Here is a 19,836-nt window from a genome sequence, read left to right as displayed (position 1 = left end):
TGACAATTGAATTTAGTGAATGACATGACTGCCCTGTTGGGAAACCCACACCTTTCGAACTGCAAGCGCTAGCCAGGAATGAGCTGAAAGAGACCGGGGGAGAACCGAAGCCTGTGTGCGAGGCCGTGAGCTAAATGTTGCCTGACAGAAGGCATCAGACGCTCTGCAGTTTTTCATCAGGTGTTTCTGAGCTTCCAGCTTGTGCAAGTCCAGTCGGGAAGGCAGTTCTCACATGAGGTGAGCACAAACAGGCCAATGCACACAGAGCTCCTTGTTGCTGATGAAGCACCACGCTTTAAGTGCTGTACAGCGGAGAACTATATTCTTTCAGGCGCGTTTGGAGCAGTTTAGCGCCCTGCCGCTGATGACTGCCTATCAGCTTCACAGCCGAGGGACAAAATAGAAAAAGCAGGGAGTAAATAGGAGTGCAAGAACAATGATGCAATGAAATGAGACCAAGTCACCTCACTCTGAGAAGCACACACACACACACACATCGAAACTGCTGCTGTAAACACTTGGAGAGTTATTGTATGTACTTGGGAGCGCAATTGAGAGCCGGGCAGGAATGCTGTTCGCCAATGACAAATTGCTTTTATTTGTGTGGCATTTCAAAAACTGTCCACCGCACTCTACAAAGTGCATAGGTGGGAGTAATGGTGAACCGAACCAATGAGAAGACATCTATTGATCACAGCAGGTTAACAAATATGTCATGAAGACGATGTGTGGGAACTTGGATAGACCTAAGGTTACACCCCCATCAAAGTACTTTCTAGCTTTTGCTTCAATAACACATGATGACTAAGCACTCACATATTACTAGCAGTGATCTAGTCTTATAGAGCACCAAGGAAAAGTCTCACTCACTTCGGCATGCAGGATGCTTGAACTCAGCTATGTAATCCATCATGGAGAAATGATTCACCTGGTCATGATGCAGCTGGATCCTGTGAATTCCAGCCAAGGTGCCACTCAAAACGGGCGCACATCGCAAACAACAGCAAAACCTCAGCGATGTGAGAGGATTTCATTCACCAGAAAACCCCCTTCATTTCATCATGGTTGCTTACTAGCTGAAACAGCATTTGAATATAATAGCTTAAACTACAAATGATGAAAAAAGGCAGCTTTTATTTGAACGATGCAAAACAGAGATGTTACAAGTATTTTTATTTTGGTGTAAATCTACATGCTTGGACTAGCCTGTTACTTTGCTGCCTGGATCTACCCATTGAGGGACAGTCAAGAGTATTTTTAGTTCTATTCTATTATAAAAATGCATATGGATGGGTTTTGTCCTCAGTATTTGAGGCTGCAGAAAGAAAAGCCTCAAACGTAACTCTCACTAGGTTTTTTTGAGGTCTATTACATTGTTGTCAAGTCCACAGATTTCTGGCTGTCAGCATTCTAGCCAGGGATCTCCTTAAAGTTTCTAGAACAGCTAGAAAAATGGAAAATGTCATAGTTGAAGCACTTGCAGGAGCATCTACCTTATTAGAAGTGTCACCGGAAGAGCTGACCTAAGACAAAAACTACTGCAAACATTCCCAATATGAGCCTTAACAAAAAATATTCGTCCAGAGTTTTGAACTGTCAAAGAACGTGTTTTGGAGACAAATACAATTTTATGATCCTGAAAGGATTTCAAACGGCTGGCCTCACCAATTTAAGATGGGATTTTAGTCAAAATCATCTGTAATAAAAACTTTGAGCTTCACTGCTGCACAAGGCGCCTCCAACAACTACTCCAGACACCTGAAATAGAAAGTGTTACGTTCTGCCGTACTTCTATCCTTTAATTGAATAAGAAAGGCATTTAGGATTCTTCACAAATAGCCATCTCCCTCCAGCAGCCCAGCCGATAAAAGAAAAACCAAACAAGTTTTAGCCCACTGTTTACAATCTGTAGAGGCGTCTGGATTGTGTCTTGGTCAGAATTGTAGCCGAAGGTCTGCTTACACCCACCAGTACAATCAAAAGTTAAAAAAGGAAACAGTTATTGCCTGAAGCAGCTGGGTGAGTTTCCACTTTGTTAGTAGTATCAATGCAGCAGATAAACTAAAACAGAGCTTATTGCAAAACTCTCACAATAAGAGCCAGAAGCTGAAATTGACCACCTTCTAACTGCAAACGCCAAATTTTGATGTTGCCAGCATTCTTTATGCTTGGTCAAAGTGGATACTGGATGCATCGTGTATGGACTGAAGGCTGAATAATCTCTGACATCATTCAACACAGGAAATATGTCAAATGTGCTATGATGTAAAATATGTATTATGAAATACAAATACTACTAAAAATGATCATATTTTTGCTGTTGCCTTTGCTCTTACTACAGCAACTTCAGTTGGTTGAAGCACTTTTTGCATTTAAGCAGAAGCAGAAATATTGATGGCGACAATAAACACAACGAAAACATTCACAGCATTACATCACGAGCAGCTACTTGTGCAAAAGAGGACGCGCATAAAATGACGGCTCAAGGCCAAAACGGAGTCTGCAGGCATTGAAAAAATGAATATGAGAGAGAAAGAAATTAAAGAAAAATCCTGGCGAATGAGGATGAGGAGCCACGAAGGCAAGACTGAAAGGTGTTGGAAATTACAAGGATATCATAAAAGTCGCCGCAAAAGCCACTTGAATAAGTGTATTCCTTGTTAAGATGTTATTTTCTTCCACTTTACTCTTCCTGCCCAATTTCTTTTTAAATGAAATTATCAGAGATGTGTTTGCCAATAATCTCATTGATACAAAAAAAAAAAAAAAAAAAAACAGAAAACAAATACATAAAACTTGTGTGCCAGAAACCCGCGCGCTACTGTTTCACAACAAAAATCCTGGAGTTCAGGCGAGGTGTCGGAGGTATTGATTGGGTGATTTGTATGTGTTGCTGGGGCTCCTGAAATGTGTCTGAGAACACGCGTTGATGGATGTGTCTGTGGCCAGGCGCCGCGCCTTCGAGAGGGGCCGGTGTGGGTGCTGGGAACGCTCAGACAGCCTCAAGGTTACCCGCCTGGCACCAAAACAGATGGATGCCCCTCATCGTAACTGTCTGTAATGTGTGCAGCTCAATCATCCCCTCCCCTCCCGCTCTACGTCTCTCTCTCTCTCTCTCGTTGGCCCGTGGAGGCAGCCTGCAGAGTTGTCGGCGCAGGACTGTGTACGCAGAGACAGCGGTCCAAGGTATAATTTTATTTATCACACTGGGAAGGCTTCCACACGTTTTCTTGGCTGGAACGTCTACACTGCGAGGTGTTAAGATGTGTGTGTTTTTTCATATTTTAAGTGACTGAAGGAGAACTTTGTGAAGAATAAAATGAGGCGGTCTAATTTGGGGAACAAACAGTAGCCACCTTTCCGTCGATCAGATAATCGCACAGTTTGGACAGAGACACGGCAAAGCGCTTCGCGTGAGCCACGTGATCGACAACAGGATGTTGAAGAAGATCACAGAAAGTGGTTGGAGGATTGTTTTTTACTGACTTATTGTGTTAAACTTATTCATGTGTGAAAGAAATTATTTCGGAAGCTGAGGTTCCTCGGAACAATGCTATTGGCTGTCGTTTCCAAACCAGCCAATTCAGCAACGCCTTTATTTCACTTGGTGCTGATTGGCTGTAGCCCCAAGAGTGGCGATGAGGACAATTAGCTTCTGTGATAATGCCACAGTGATTTTTAACATAGGGCACTATTAATGCACCTGAAAGTATATTTTGTTTTAGTGTTAGGTATCAGCTTCTTGTGGGTGGTCATGGTCCAACAAAAATCGATACAGAGTGTCAATATGACACTGGCGTCAATGCTGCATGAATGGAACTAAATTTGTAACATTAGCCCACTTAGTTTCAAGATCTATAGAGCCAGGATCATAAAACTGTGGACCAAAAAAAAAAAAAAGTTACATTGTGCTAGATGTTCAGCAAGGCCAAATTTGAAATACTTAATCTGAGGTTGTTATGACATGTTGGCAAACCTTTCCTGTTCTGTGGCCACCCGATAGCCATCATATACATTACTGTAGGAGGCTGCATGATGCGTTCCAGTGTGAGCCGATCCCGCTTTGAACCAGTCGCACTCCGTGTCTCGCAATCACAGCGGAGCGCGTTTGGTTTCACGATGTATCGCTGATACAGCAACAGAAAAACAGCGAAGGTCACTGTGAGCTGTGCAAAGAATGCATAAATGTGAGCGAACCGGAGAGGAAGCTCGGGAAGCTTTTGATGGTTCACAAGGAACTTCTGTCAGGAACTTTAATCAGTTCAGGCTCATGAGTGAGAGAAAGAGAAGGCGGCAAGGAGAAAGTGAAGAAAACGCTGCGCCGGGTTATCAATTTGAGCAGCAACTTTCACATAAGATTTAGATCTGTTCGATTCAATGTTGGTCCTGTAGGAAGTCTAATGGCTTAGAAATACGTGGTCCATAATAAATAGAAATGATCCAAAGGCAAACCACTACATCTCCTCCATCTTTTTAATTCCCTTTTTTTTTTCTTTTTTTTACATTCCCTTTATTCTGAGTGGGGAACTTCACACCACAGCGCTGCGTACATCCAATTAGACCCAGGCTTTGAGCGCCATGGTGACACATCGATTGACACAAGCAATGCCCCATCTCATCACCGGGACACGGCGCAGTGCTGGACAAGCATCATTAGCCTCGCCGGCACACCTCCGCGTCCTCGCCCCAAACGAACCGGGAATGCAGGTCGGCCTCGTTTTTCCTTTTTTGAAACGCGGATAAAATATTGGAGACGTCACAGACACAAGAAGATGAAAGACGAAGGCAGAAAAGAAGCGCCTGCATTTGTATGTAGCTCCACTGGGTGGATGCCACATCAGGCAGCAAAATGATCTGGAGTGATTACGGAGCAGGCATGCTAAAATTCCAGATCCACTACCTGCACTGGGTATGGTGTGTTCATCTGAAAATTGTTGAACGGGTAGAGCACTGGGTTCATGAATAATAAAATAGAAAAGCTACAGAGATGAATGAACAGGAACTGAAGGTTGCCAAAGGGTGGCGACAGAGTCCCAGGAATGGAGGCATTAATATGATAAATAACAAATATATTCCAAAAATATCCCAACTACTGCAGATCTGAACTGGTCAAACACATGGCGGAAAAATATTGCAGGATTTCATTTTGCGTTACATCAATTCAGAAGCGACATCAAGGTGACTGGGGCGATTGTTGGAGACTGTGGGTTGAAGGAAGCCAATCGCTTCGATAATTTCTGGGATTGCCAGAAAATATGACAATCCCAATAAATATGGGATTGCCATACGAACATTTGAGGTCGTATGTTTGTGGGAACAGATCCACTAACATTGAAAAGTATATTTTATGGAAATGTCATCAAAATGTGAAACTTTGTATTTGGACAATTTCATGTTTGAAACATGGACCAACAAGGACAAGAATTCTGTCACAAAAGCAAAACCACCTGCTCTTGATGAATGGATTGAAGTTTATCACGTTATGGAAAAGGCTGAAAAAAAAAGAACATTTAAGAGGATCTGGACCACATGGACCAATCATGCACAAACTAGATCTCATTTCATTTGACTGTACTTTGTTTTTATTGTCTGAGCTGATGCAAGCCACGGTTTTGTTCCATTCTGTAAAATTTGTTATTGTTCACGGCTAAAATAAGAAGCGGTCCGTAAAGGAAAATTCCAGGAAGGCAGAGTGGACAAAATCACTTGGACGTTCGACTTCCATCCTTTTCTAAGGCCTTGAATGGGTGAAGCTGCAACCAAGACACTCACCTGCGTCTACAAACATTTGACTAGTCAGTCTAGGTCCCCTCACTAGCGGCGACTTCAATCTCAACAGATGTTAGGAGTTTAGCTATTTTACATACATTGACTGATTATTAGCATACCAAGAAAAAAGGAATCCTAACTAAACATTTGGGGACATCCCCTGCTATTCAACTTTGGAAATAACTTGTCGTGGTTTACATAATCCGAGGTCTTTGAGGTATCAATAAAACACGTGTGCTGTGTCTGTTTTGCAGAGCTAAAGTTTCTTTCAAAGCAAAAAAATATTTCATGTTTACATCTACAACCACACTGGTTGCCAGAGGTAAGCAAGAACCTTTCCAATTTGTTCAAAATAGCCCTTCTCAAGTGCTTTAGAGAAGTGTTGGCCAAAGCTATTATCTCCGTTTAATTTGACCGGATTTATCTTCCACAGTTGGAACTGGAACAGCTATAATGTGGCAAGCAGAGGGCATGGTCTTCTTGCTCGCATATTTTAAACACTCATCCGTCGTCTGACCCACATGCCCAGCAAAACAATTTCACCATTGGCCAGTGTTCTCATTTCAGAGACAATAAACTTTGAAAGCTTATCCTCAAATACGATTTCGCCATCTGTCGTTCCGTGACCACAGATCTCCTGCCGCGCCCGACGCCATCGTCCTTTCCAGAGGGTCTCCGCCACCTAGAGACTCACATTCTGCCGAGAGGCAAACAGCAGTCAAATTGCGTTCAGCTATAAAGACAGCAGGGGAAGAGCTGTACGGTAACAATAATTGAGAATATCATGTGGTTTTGAGTGGAGATTTGGTGGGTAGTGATGGGGAGACGGCGCACATCATTTGCACTGCTCAATACATCATAAGAAGTATTGTGCCAAAAGGGAGCATGACTGTTTCCAAGTGTTCTTTTGGGATAAGCTATGCCCTGAGGATATATCATCCTCTATGGAACACTTTTTGATCAACCTGTGGTATCTATAGGGACTTGCTCTACTTATAAGTGTGCTTTTGGAAAAGGTTACTTAAAAGGGCCTTTTGGAAAAGGTTACTTAAGGGGCACTGTTATGTATTTTCCAGGCATGTAGAGCCATTTTATGGCGCAATAAGAAACTACGTTACCTTCAGATGATATCAAAATACAACTTAAAAGAACTCAAAGTGGGCCTCTGATCTTTTAATAAACTCCTGCTCTTTCTGACACTAAGTCATAACATCTATTATCCCTTTAGAAACCTTTTTAACCAGCTTTGCACTCATTACGTAGCTCATATCATTATTTTAGCAAATATTCAGTTGCACCAGATGTTTGCTAATTGCTGTTGGCTAGTCTGAAGGAGCTCAGTAGCGGAGGTGAAAGGAGGGTTGCTCTGTGACGCAGAAGCTTGTTAGATTGGAAACCTCCAACTCAGAGGAGGAGCTTCATCCTTTAGGTCCAGCCTGGCATTTTGCGCACCTGAGTGGTTGTCATGGGAAATAAAAGGATTTCTCAAACATGCGTGAAAGAATCGGGGCAACACCCCTGGCATGTATTTTTTTTCGTGAGGGAATAACATTACAACAAAATATGAAGTTAAAAAAGTCAGTTTTACATAACACTGCTCCTTTCAGATTCTCCAAAAAGCTGAAGACAACCACTGCTTATTTTCCTCTCAAACGCTTGACCTTGTAATTGCATCTGCTACTTGAGAAGGCAGTTTTGTTTTTTTGTTGGTAAAACTATCGTCTAAAAAAAAAACCCGCCAACATCTGTGTCCAGCTGACAACGAGCCAGATTCATAGATGTCCAGGGTCGCTCTGCAGCCAAGCGAGCCTGGACTCAACACCTGGCTGGCCAGTTCCAGCCAGCTCCAGCTACTTAATCCCTTTTTACAGAGACAGCCGGGTAAATTATTCACCGCTTCAATGAAAATTCCTTCAATATTCATAAGCTATCCTCTCCATCGCCACAAAGGGAGTGTGTACATGTTTGGATGGGTGAGTATACGGTTTGTTTATCCTCAGAAACCCTCACTCAACCCTGACGTCATGCCAAACCGCCTGCTGCCTGCGTGTGGGTGTGTGTGCGTGTGTGTGTCAGCGTGCAGTGGCTCTCTCTACCTTTAGCGTTCAGATACTTTCTGAGCTCCTGCTGCAGAGGCTCGACAGGAAACGGAGGCAGTTCCTCCACATGGACCAGCGCCACCTTCTGGCCGGCTGCTGACGTCTGCTTCAGCAGAGCGTAGTAATGAGACGCTAATGAGAATCAACCAGATATTTTTCAGAGAGCGGAGAAACGAAAGAGGACAGAAAAGATGGAGCTCTCGGAAAAACGGATCATGTGTTAAGTTTTGAGATTTCTTCAATGCAATATTGATACATCTGTTAACATTTCCTTAAAGCCGTGACCAAAACCACGCATAAACAACTTTACAGCTGGTCTAAGTTGCTGTAGATAAATTTGGGTTCACTAAAAAATATGTAAAAATAAATATGTTTTCATTCAAACTTAATGAGTTTGCCCTTTGATCTACTGAGGCTCTGACATCAATTTGTGACATCACGCTTTTCTGCTTTACATCACAACTCTGCATTCTTGAATATAAGTTCATCACAAGACACATTGAGTCAGTGAAGAGTTCAAACATTCCAGGCGTGTGTTCAAACAGACAAACTATGACGGAAATGGAGAAAAACTTGAGTGAAATTAACACTGAGTTGGACAAGTTAAGTCATAATGTCAGTGAAATTAGATTAATTTTGAATCAAAACAAAGTGCGTGCTGCTGATGATACAGTTCAAGGAGTAGAGGATCTTGTTCCACATGACCATTTTGATATCATCGCTTTAGAAGCAAGACTTTGGAGAGCAGCAGAATACACAAACAAACTGCAACAGCTGGACATCAGCTCAATGGATAAATATTCAATTAGAAAGATTGAAACAATTCAGGAATCACTTGAAGAGGGCAAGTTAAGTTTAAATTCCAGACTTAATAGAGCGGTGAAGACCGTGCGGAAATTGGAAAATCTCGACAACGAGATCAAATACGTTAGGAGGGAAGTGATGAAACTCAGGAGCGATATAGAGACAGAAAGAGAAATGGAGGAGACATTTCAACATTTCAACATGTCAGAGGACGAGAGAAGAACGGACATGGAAATATATAGACAGTTGGATAGGTTAATTGATAATGTCTTTGAAATAAAATTTATTTTGAAAGATCAAGACAAAATGTCCCCTGACAGTTTAGCACAAGGCCCTGAGAATCCCCTTTCAGAAGACCATTTTTACATGGAATGTGTGAGAACAAGACTTTGGAAAGCAGCAGAAGACGTACACAACTTTCAACAACTGGACATCAGGTTGCTATGTGCCGACAAATACAAAGTTAAGAAAATTAATTTACTTCACCTACTATTGGAAGAGGCCAATTTCCAATTAATACGTAGAGTTGATAGAGCAGTGGACATTATGGGCACAATGCAGCAGCTGGAAAACCAGCTAGACAACTTATATAGAGAAGTGATGAAACTCAAGAAAGAGGCACAGACGGGAAAACCAAAGGAGGTGAAGGAAATCCCGAAAACGTCAGAGACGGCCCAACAGAAGGAGGTGAAGAAAATCCCAAAAAACTCAGAGACAGCCCAACAGAAGGAGGTGAAGAAAATCCCGAAAGACTCAGAGACGGCCCAACAGAAGGATAAGAAAAAAGAAGAGAGCCAATTTCTAAAGCAGGTAACATTAGGAATTGGAGCAGCTTTAGGGGCAGGCTTGCTAATAGCGGGGGGAATTTACATTTGGAAAGCGTTTGGAAAATGAATCTAAACGGAGCCTCCATCTCGATTATGTAACCAACTAGTGTAACTTACGAATAGATAAGTTGAGAAAACTTAGATTTCAATGTTGAAGTTACAGTTAGTCTATCTTTCTAAGTTCAAAAAGGAGGACAATGAGCACAAACAACCATATCAAGAATAATGAACAGACTGTTTAATACAAAATTAAGGAGAATATTATTGTACAATTTATGTTTCAACATAAAGTGTCCACCCTTGTTATAACAGGTAGTGTAGTTTCTTTTAGTTCAGATTCCTTATTGTTCAGTTCCTTCCTTTAGAAGCTTTTTTAGTTCAGAAATTGCAATTTAGGTCAGTCAGTCAAGTCTTAGTTAAACAGCCATGTGTTTCTTTGGATCCAAAATTTTATCTTATCCAGTGCAAAGTAGGCAGCGGATCCAGCAGTCCGAGGTCTTGGGTTGAAACCTGGAGCTCAGCAATCCAATCCAGGCCTGCGATGCTGTACAGCTGGACAATCTTCCAACTTGAATGTGGTTCTAAAAAAAAAACCCAACCTGCATATATATAGATCTTAATTAACTATTAAAATACAAAAGTATGCAGGAAGCAATAAATTCCGTTTATCACAAAAATAATATTCAACTAATGGTGTTAAGAATTAAAAAGAGGAATAACTTGATTTAGCTCGTTAATTCATTCCTCTGATCCCGAATTCCTGTGTCTGTGCAGTGAGAAAGAGCAATCGTACGACAGCTGACTTCAGATATCCAGAGTTTTATCAGAGAAAATCAATGCAAGAAGAATGTTACAATAAGCATCTCACCTAGATTATCACAAGTCCAAGACATGACAAAACAGAAACTGAGTTGAAAGGGAAATGAAAACAAACAAAAGATGCACCCTTTGGGAATCTCTCACTCAGCACAAAGAGATTTGAACTTCTGCTGTAAAACAAAACATTTTATAAGAATGTGTATTCCCCTCATTTAAATATATCCTTTAGGAGGTGTGATTTTTCCTTTGTGTGGGCTGTCTTAAATGTTAATTTTATTACCTCTGAGACCTACTGAAACACCCAGCTCTTCTCGTACCAGCCTCCTGGCCAGACTGATTTACGGCGTGCCTCTGGAACGTTATCTCTGCCTCAAAATGCTTCAACAAGAAACCAGTTGGTATTTAAAACAAATTCGCACAAAATCTATTGCTTAATACTAACTAGAAGTTTGGATCTAAAACTAACTAATTTAAAACATGCTTTTTAATGCTTCAAGAAATATACCAATATGTTTGATTATATGTTGTAAAGGACTTCTATAGTTTTTAATGTTTGCCTGAACTATTCAACCCTGAGTAAAGAATTTATTGCCCTGATAGCCAATACACTCCCTGTCTGAAATGCTCCTTAGGGAGTATAAGACTGCTTTCTGATTAGAAATTTATGTAAGTTCAGAGAGTCACCAGTTAGTTGTCTTAGTTTGGATTTGTATCTAAGTTTATCTTAACGTAAAAGTTAGCTTGTGTACTATTGTGCTACTTTTGAAATTCTATTTCAACAATGGCAAGCTTGCCAAACAAACATCACACTGTATGCGACCCATTATAAATTTGTACATAACAAAAATGCAATACAGTGAAAATCATTTTAATCTCCCGTTTCTCCGATTGGTTTTTTATGTTTCTCTTTTCTTCCTGGTCGGAACATATGAACAGTAATGCCTGTGACGCCAGTTAGCATTATCTTAACTTCGGTTGCAAAAATACATTACAACACTCACCAGAGAAAATCACAGTAAAAATGTTTTTTACTGCCAGGGATCAGGTCACGTATATTCTTTTTCTATTAACCGTTGTCGGAATTTATCAAGATTTATCTTTTAGCATACAATAATTCAGCACAACGTCCTACAGCCAGCTACGATTTATCTTCCTCTTCTAATTTTTCTGCTGTCTAAACCAGAGTGTAACTCACAAGCCACCTGCTGGCGTTTTCTGGTATCACAAGAAAACTCAAAATTAAAATATAAACTAATTTGCTGGTTGCATTAAATAACAAAACAAAATCCTACAGAAATAATATATATATATATATATATATATATATATATATATATATATAATATATATATATATATATATATATATATATATATAGTTTGGATTTGTATCTAAGTTTATCTTAACGTAAAAGTTAGCTTGTGTACTATTGTGCTACTTTTGAAATTCTATTTCAACAATGTATATATATATATATATATATATATATATATATATATATATATATATATATTATATATATATATATATATATATATATATATATATATATATGTGTGTGTGTGTGTAACGGGTATTAAGATGAAATTCTTGCTAAAATATGTTTTGTAATTACCATGTGATGAATGATTTTTGGCGCCCCCTACTGGTTGCCTATAAATAGAAAGCTAAACCGTAAATTCCACGCAGTCTGTTCAGCGCTCTACTATGGTAAGTCACTAAATCCAGTTCTTTTCTGAACAGTCATAGTAGATGTGCTCAAAGACTGACGTGGACCAGTAGTGGAGCTCACTGTGCTAATTTGTGTTGACCATTTATTACAGGTAATTATGTTATATTATTTATTAGTAATTTATTTTGTCAGTTATGTTTGTCAGTTTTTCTTCAGTTGAGTTGTCGGTTTGTCTGTTGTATTGTCGGTTTGCTGTATTTACCAGCTTGTCAGTTTGTTTGTTCCCTGTTTCAGTTAGAAGTTACTGTTAGTTTATTAGTTAAATTTGACTGTTGTCTGTCTATTTTTTATTTATTTATTTATAGGAGATAGACCAGATTGTGTTAAATTAATTTTAAAGAAGTATTAATAATCAAATATCACTATACGATCATTTGTTAGAAAAATATGTTGTTAAGCCAGATTGTAATGATTGTTTGTGAGGCAGTCTGTTCAGCGCTCTACTATGTATGCGGAGAGCTGATGGACCAGTAGTGGAGCTCACTGTGCTAATTTGTGTTGACCATTTATTACAGTTATTACAGAAAATTCAACCAACTGGCCTCCTCTGTGTGTATGATGGGACGGGCATAAAGGGGAAGCTGTCACATATAATATATATATATATATATATATATATATATATATATATATATATATATATATATATATATATATATATATATATATATATATATATATATTCTTTTTGTTTTTTTTATCACCATTTTATCACCGCAAACTGCACAGGAGGGTATGTTCACCTGTCTGTGTGTGTGTGTGTGTGTGTGTTGGGGTATGTGTGTGTATGCGTGTGTGTGTGTGGATGTGCGCGCGTGTGTGTGGGTGTGCGTCTGTGTGTGTGGGTGTGTGTTGGGGTGTGTGTGTGTATGCGTGTGTGTGTGTGGGGGGGGGTGTTTGTGCACGTGTGTGTGGGTGTGTGTGCGCGCGTGTGTGTATATCCTCCTGGTTCAATGGGGTGAAGCAGCCACTTTGGTATAAAAATAAAAAAATAAAAAATTGGGGGCTTGGATGTCAGTGGAATTATCTTGGACTGTCTGCTCTGAACAACACAGCCTGACCATTTCTGTTTCTCCCTTTTCCAGTTCTTTCTCCTTTTTTTTTTTGCTGCATAACAAGAGATGAGTACACCATGGATATTTCCCTCCTTGCTGCCCAGCAGTGAAAGGAGCAATGCTGCCACTGCTGTGTTGTCATTTATGTAAGCAGTTAGCCAGATATGGTTACAGCCCTCTGAGCACGCCTTGGAAAATAAATCACGGCCGTTGGGTTAAGCAGGAGCAGAGGGTTGCTGCTGGAATCGTGCTGACAGAGAAATTCATTCACTTCCAAAAAAATCTATCTGTGCAATTACTGATGTCAGCATCAAACCGAGAGGAGAGCAGGGTTCTGTCTCGCGCCGCCCGCCCCTTCCCCTCTGTCTTCGTTCTGTTTACCACACACATGACTCGGTGACCTTTGCGTAGATAATTCCGTTACATAAGCCGGGTAATTGTTGTAGCTTCGGAGCATCCAAGTGGCCCAAAGCTTTGATGGCCTCGCAGTCAAAAACGAAAACTCGGTGGCATTAATGAATGCTGTCATAAAGAAGAGGAGGGGAAAAGGAGGCAGAAACGAGCACAACGCTGTGCCAGAACCAAAATGGGATAGAAACGGCAAGTACTCTCCCGCTTGTTTCATTGCGGCAACGCCAAAAAATGCCCCCCCACTTCCCTGCCGTTTGCTGCAGAGATCCCAGTGAATGCTCTTTGCGTTTCAGTGAGGTGCGCGAGAACGAACCGGGGGTGAATATATGATTTTTTCCTGCCGAGATGCTTTTTACATTCCCTCCTCGCTGCAAAGGCTCAACCGCTCAAACCAATCAAACTCGGAGCGGCATAACTGGCAGAAGAGTTCACTTTCCCTTTAACTGAGTTCCTTTCGTTGTGGACAATGTCGGAGTCAGAGAGGGAGACAATTACTGATATTTGCTGCCAGCCATCAGAGGGAGAAAGGCCGAGAGATACAGCGGCAGAAGCTCCATTTCCACATTGTTAATTAGAAACTCTCCCTCAGCAGATGTCCTCGCCGAATGAAAGAAGTCACACAGTCGCACTGAGTGCACACACCTTTTTTTTTTCTTTTCTTTTTCTTTTTAATCAAGCAACTTCAACCGAGCAGTAAAACTGATGGCAAATAAAGCCGACACTGAAGTTTGCATCACTCAGGAAATTGCCATCTTTTTTTTTTTTCAAATGATCATCAAGTGTAGTTGTTGAAAATGCAATTGGTTTATATAGAATGGAGGGATGAGGAGGGGAGGGATGTAAAACAATGAGGGAGCAACAAGAGGCAAAAAGCAGGAGAAGAACCGGGAAGCTGATTTCATGCTTGGGGAATTGCATCTCATTTTCTCCCAGCAGACCAGTGTGTGGTCTTGCTTGTGCCTTTACTGCCATCTGGTGGCAAAAGAAAGAACATTGCAAGCTCGAGAGCCGAGTCGGCTCAGGAGGTTTGCTTGAATCCAGGGTAACTCAGCTCCGGCATGCATGAGATTTATGTTGACTCTATGCTGTACCATCCTTTTCTAGTAGCAAAAAAGCGAGAAGTAAGATGTATAGCTGCAGTGTCACAAAGAGGGGAAATTAACAAGTCTCAGCTTCTGCATTTCAAGAAGAGATGTGTTTGTTTGTGTTGGTTTGAAATCAATGAAACCACTTTCTATGCCACCACTGATTAATGAATTAATGAAGGCTTCACCAGTAATTAACATTCTGTTCCGAACATCATGCTAGAGCTGCAGTCACTTACTCTGTCTGTGTGGAAGTCCAATAAAAACAACATCAGATAAAGAGGGTAAAGTGAAGATGACTAGAAAGAGGGAGAGAGAGAGAGACAGAGAAAAAAAAAATATTTAAGCGATATAAAGTCGCACCCAGCAGCCGTCCCTGACACAAGAAAGGTCTGGATGATTAGCGGAGGCCGGCGCTCACAGATAGCAGCTCCGCTAACAGCCTCTACCACCTCATTAGTCGGGGCCCGGCAGCACCGTGCCCCCTCTATTAAACTCTAAATGAAAGACCGCCAAGCGTGATTACCGAGGGGGAGTCCCCAGTCGTCAAGGGGATAAGAGAGCCGAGCTCACCCACACATACACGCGCGCGCTCAGACACCCACGGTCACACTTTTGCATCTGCTGTGATAGACATTTAGTAGAAGACGGCTGAGCATCATCGAGCACCGAATGCCACTCTGAAACGTGAAGCTTTGACGCTTGACACCCCGGGGAACAGAAATACGAGGCATTTTCTTTTAAATATGAAAAAAATATGACAAATGAGACCAATAAGTGTTAGTGAGCAAGCCTTGGAGCGGGTTATGGAGATGAAAATGTGGCTCTTACCACTTAGGAGGGCTGAAGCCCCACAAGCGATATCGGAGGGGGGGAAAAAAAGTCAAAGGAACATTTGCTTGTTCTCTCAAAAGTTTTGTAGGATTCTGCAGGAGAGCCCAGCATCTGGGGAGGCGCATTGTGCAGACGTTGAGCAGCTCCCACATATTAGTTGTCGTCTGGGGTTTGATTACCTATCAAGTCCTTTGTTGCACGTCTTCACCCATTTTATCTCTGCCCACTTCCTGTCTGATCTACCCGTCTTAGCCACAAGCGCCAGAAAAACCTGCATCTAGCTGCAGACACGGTTGATCTCAACCAGTGACTGTGTGTGTTTTGTCTAACTTTGCTGTTTAAAAGATTCTCGAGATGCAAAACTCTCCCTTGAACCTTACAGTAATGGCGGTCTTGTGCTTCTGACAGAATTGTCGAATAATATTCCCTGCTGATATTGATCGCAAATTGCAACACTGCGGTCAAAGTTGCAATTTTTTAATGCTTTATTGTTGTCTTAATGGGTTTTTACATAAAAGTTGAAATTGCTGCACGCTACCTTCCTCTTCCTTCTCTTTTTCTCATCAGTAATGATCCCTCCATGCCTGATGAAACCCGGCATCCTCATCCTGCTTCTGCCCTCTGGTCTAATGTCTCTGACCTGACTATTTGCTCTTTCTAGTGTGACTATAAAGATTTCTTTTAAATACGCGGAAAGCCGAGCAGTGAGCACAACTTCTGTACAGAAATGAAAGAGGATTGTTTATTCCTGGCAATAACTCACTAACAAGGGATCTGAAATAGGTAACAACAACATCAGTCTTCTTAACAAGCCTAATATGATAGAGTACAGTGGAACTGACTAACTAATCATCATTTAGCCAGTATTATCTACATTCAGCAGCATTACTCAACTTGCACAGCTTGTTTGGAAGAAAACTCAGTATAGTTTCGTTTGCCTTTCGGCTCTGGCTAGTTGTTGAGCGTGACTCGGGCCAGTTCAGTTCGGCTCAGCAGCAGGTCTCTCCTGCGGTGCAACACAGCATGTACACACTCACGGTGCGTTTAAAGACAGCTCACGAAATCACAATAATGCATCTAAACAATCTGAACAACCGGTTAGACAGTTTTTATGGAGGAAAGAAGAGCAGGGAACACAACGGGCGTGGGCTCATCCTACAGCACATCTCGAAATAGTAACCATGTAGACAGATTGGCTTTCAAGAGACATGAAACAGGAGGGTAAATTAACAATTGGGGATAAGAGGATTGGTCAAAACTCAGCCGAGTTAGAAAAGAAAGAAGCACAGAAAAAAACTAAAGTAATTGGTCAGATTTATGGAAAAGTTGAGAGGATTAGCAAAAGTCCGTGCATAGTTTGCGAATGATGGCTGAATTTTCCCTTACCACAACATATTGGAAGGATCTTGCAAAGTTTTTGTGACATTTCTCCTAATTAATGTGCTCTAATGCTCCAAAATATGATGGGCTTGAGCAAAAGTTACCAATCTTTCTCTGGACGTTGCGAAATAAATTTGGGATAAATATGAAAAAAAACTTTTGGGAGATTTTTCCCAACCAGGGTTCAGTAGCAGACATCATAAACCCTGCTCAGCAGTTATTATATACAGTAGTTGCCTGCGTGCAAGCCTGTGCGTTGCACTATGAATAACTTTATGAAACTTTATGAAATTACTAATCTGGTCCACCGTTTGCTGGTTAAAATTCTTCTGCGGAATAAAGAGATGGGGTCACGTGAACCCCACAAGTTTTTCACTTGTGCGCTTTTCTTGGGTTTTGTCCATTCTTTTAAATGTGTGGCTTCGGGAACTGACGGTCCAATGGGACACCTCCACGGCTTCCCCATGGCCAGACCGTGACATTTACCGCGCTCCTCCTGAGAGTTGCGCTAAGGCCGCAGGAGGGTTAATAAGTGGAGCATTAGTCATCTTGCCAAAGGTTTTCTCTGCAAAAGAAATTAAAAGCCGAACTGGGAGAGCGAACAGCACTCACGGTCGTTGCAGTGGGTGCCTGTGTACGACGTCATGGAGCAGTCGCAGGTGAAGTTCTCCCACTGCTGGATGCACACGCCCATGTTGGCGCACGAATCATCCTGGCAGGTCGTACTCGGACCTAAAGAGGCGAGAGACAAAGAGAGAGAGAAAGAAAATAGATACCACCGGTGTGCAGTCAGGCAACGGTGAAGGCAGCTATTGAGCCTAAAGAGAGAAGGACCCATGCAGAAGATATGCACTCAAGAGAGACAGCTACACTACTCAGGAGGAGCAGACAGTGCCGCCACAGGAAGCCTGACCCGAGTATAGATCGGTTAAAGGCTGTCTCAGGAATCCCGCCTCATGCCGGACGAAGCTGCTGCAATCGTGCTGGCACGTCAATGGAAAGGCGCCAGGTTGCACCGCAGCATGCTCTTTAAGCAGAACGAGCTGAAGCGTACACTGCGACGTGACTATAGCGAATCCGGACTTGAGAGCGAGCAAAGAAGGGTTGCACTGAAGAGTTGCCGCTGCAGACGGGTCGGCCGGCCGGTGTGACGGCACTGTCGACGTCCTCCGGTTTCATTCTCTCTTTTCCTTTTGAAACAGCAAGTGAGCCAGAGACCCCCGCATGCAACGTTTTCAACATTCCGACATGGTTCGGGAAAGTTTTATCAGGGTAAAACTTCTAAACGCTGCATTCCCTCTGCGAACAAGCAAGACAAGACTCAAACAGGTTAAAAAAAAAAAATAATGTTAACAATAGCCATATAGAAAACCCAGCCAAAAACAGGCCGTGGGTTACATTTCTAAACATCAGTGTCAGAGTACAAGATGAGCACTAGATCCACCAGACAGACGGAAGTCATGAGGAGGAAAGAAACGAACATGAAGCACTTAATAACACATGGCGCATATCTGGAAGAAGTATGCACCAGAGCCAGACGAGAATCGAGGAGGGTATTCAAAGTCAAACTGGATGTGTGTTTGCTATTCCTCACACCACACATAGCTCTCACTTTTGAATACTTCTATAGAGCGAGGGAATGCAGATAAGGACGAGTGCACTGCATAGATAACGAGATAAACAATCCGGCATTAAGAGTCTGCACAGACAAAGGAGAAGAAACCTCGACAGTAATCCCCTTTAATAACAAGATACAGGAGGAAACAAGCTCAAGTAAACAAAACAAACTACAGATAAGTAAATAAAGAGATAACAGACAAATGCAAGTAAACTTTGTTTAAGAGCAGTTGTCTTGTGCGAGACGACGTGAAGAGAAAAGGACATTTTAAGTGGCAAAAAAATAAATAAATAAACAGAGCAAGTTCGCCAGCTGAAAGTGCATTTACTGTGTAATGTACTGTAATGGTGGTCAACCAGGCATCCCGAGCGCTGTGCACATTTATGTACAGTGTTCATATCAAGGCAAATGGAATGTGTGCATTCCAGTGGTGGAGTAGGAGGAGACTCGCTCTCTTGAGAACGGAAAAAAAAACAAAAAAGCTTTCGCGTAGGAGACGTGATTGATTTTTAAAGCCAGAAGCTTGACGCTGCAGCGGCACAGTGGGGGTTCTGGTCTGCAGCCTCTGCGGCGTGGCGTTTGGCTGCGATTAACGTGTATCTACAGTGCCAAAAAGTATTCACACTCTGAGGGTTTCCGCATGTTTGTCACAATATAAATACATATTTCACATTCCTTATGGAACCTTTCGCTGTTATTGAAGCTGGAAATGTTGAGTCATATTCTTGTCACTTTTTTTCTCTGTAAATTTACTCCCACCAGAAAATCATGTTTAAAATATTGTCATGGACTTGAACTAGGCTATTCTAACACCCAAATAGGTGCCGAATTAAATCATCCCATCATAGCTGTGGCATCATAGTTTTGTGGTCCTCTTGCAGGAAGGTTTTACTCCAGATTTTGGCCTGCATGCATCAATCGAAATCAACTTCTTTTTGTCACTCTTCTCCAAAGGCTAGAACCGTGGAACACTTGAGAATTACTTGTCAACACTTTCTCCCACTTTGATTGGAGATCTCGAAATACTTTCATTTAGATTGAACTCTTACTGTTGGGCATTCATTGTACAGTTTATCATTTATCTTGACATATTTCTTACATTGCCACAATAACTATAATTTCCAATTATTGATGTTTAAAACGTGCAAAACTGTATTTGTGTTTGTGGGGCTATCACCAGCAACAATATCTCTTTAATTAAATGAGTCGCAGCGACATTTAATTTACATTTGGAATCAAAAAAGTATTTTTTGAAATTTGAATCTGAAATATTAGTACAAGCTCGCCCTTGTTTAAGCTTTTTTCCTGACGTGTCTGCTGTGTTTCTTGGTCTTCATGACGTCTGCTCACAAAAGCGACTCCTGAAGTGGATTGCTGTGCAGGATTTTATTTGGAGTCATCAG

At 41.5% G+C, this 19,836-nt stretch overlaps 1 protein-coding gene across 2 annotated transcripts in view; it reads right to left on the bottom strand.

Annotated features, from left to right (window-relative positions):
- Positions 1-19,836, bottom strand: part of nrxn3b (neurexin 3b) — a 348,019-nt gene that overhangs the window by 183,427 nt on the left and 144,756 nt on the right. For both annotated transcript variants that reach the window (XM_055044125.1, XM_055044126.1), the window contains one exon: positions 17,428-17,547. In XM_055044125.1, coding sequence (XP_054900100.1) covers positions 17,428-17,547 — 120 coding nt within the window. The remainder of the gene's footprint in view (positions 1-17,427; positions 17,548-19,836) is intronic.

The sequence above is a fragment of the Poeciliopsis prolifica genome, unplaced genomic scaffold, assembly GCF_027474105.1.
Source record: "Poeciliopsis prolifica strain line A6 unplaced genomic scaffold, Auburn_PproV2 SCAFFOLD020, whole genome shotgun sequence".
In the NCBI taxonomy this organism is placed as follows: Eukaryota; Metazoa; Chordata; class Actinopteri; order Cyprinodontiformes; family Poeciliidae; genus Poeciliopsis; species Poeciliopsis prolifica.
This window is presented reverse-complemented; position numbering and strand designations above follow the sequence as displayed.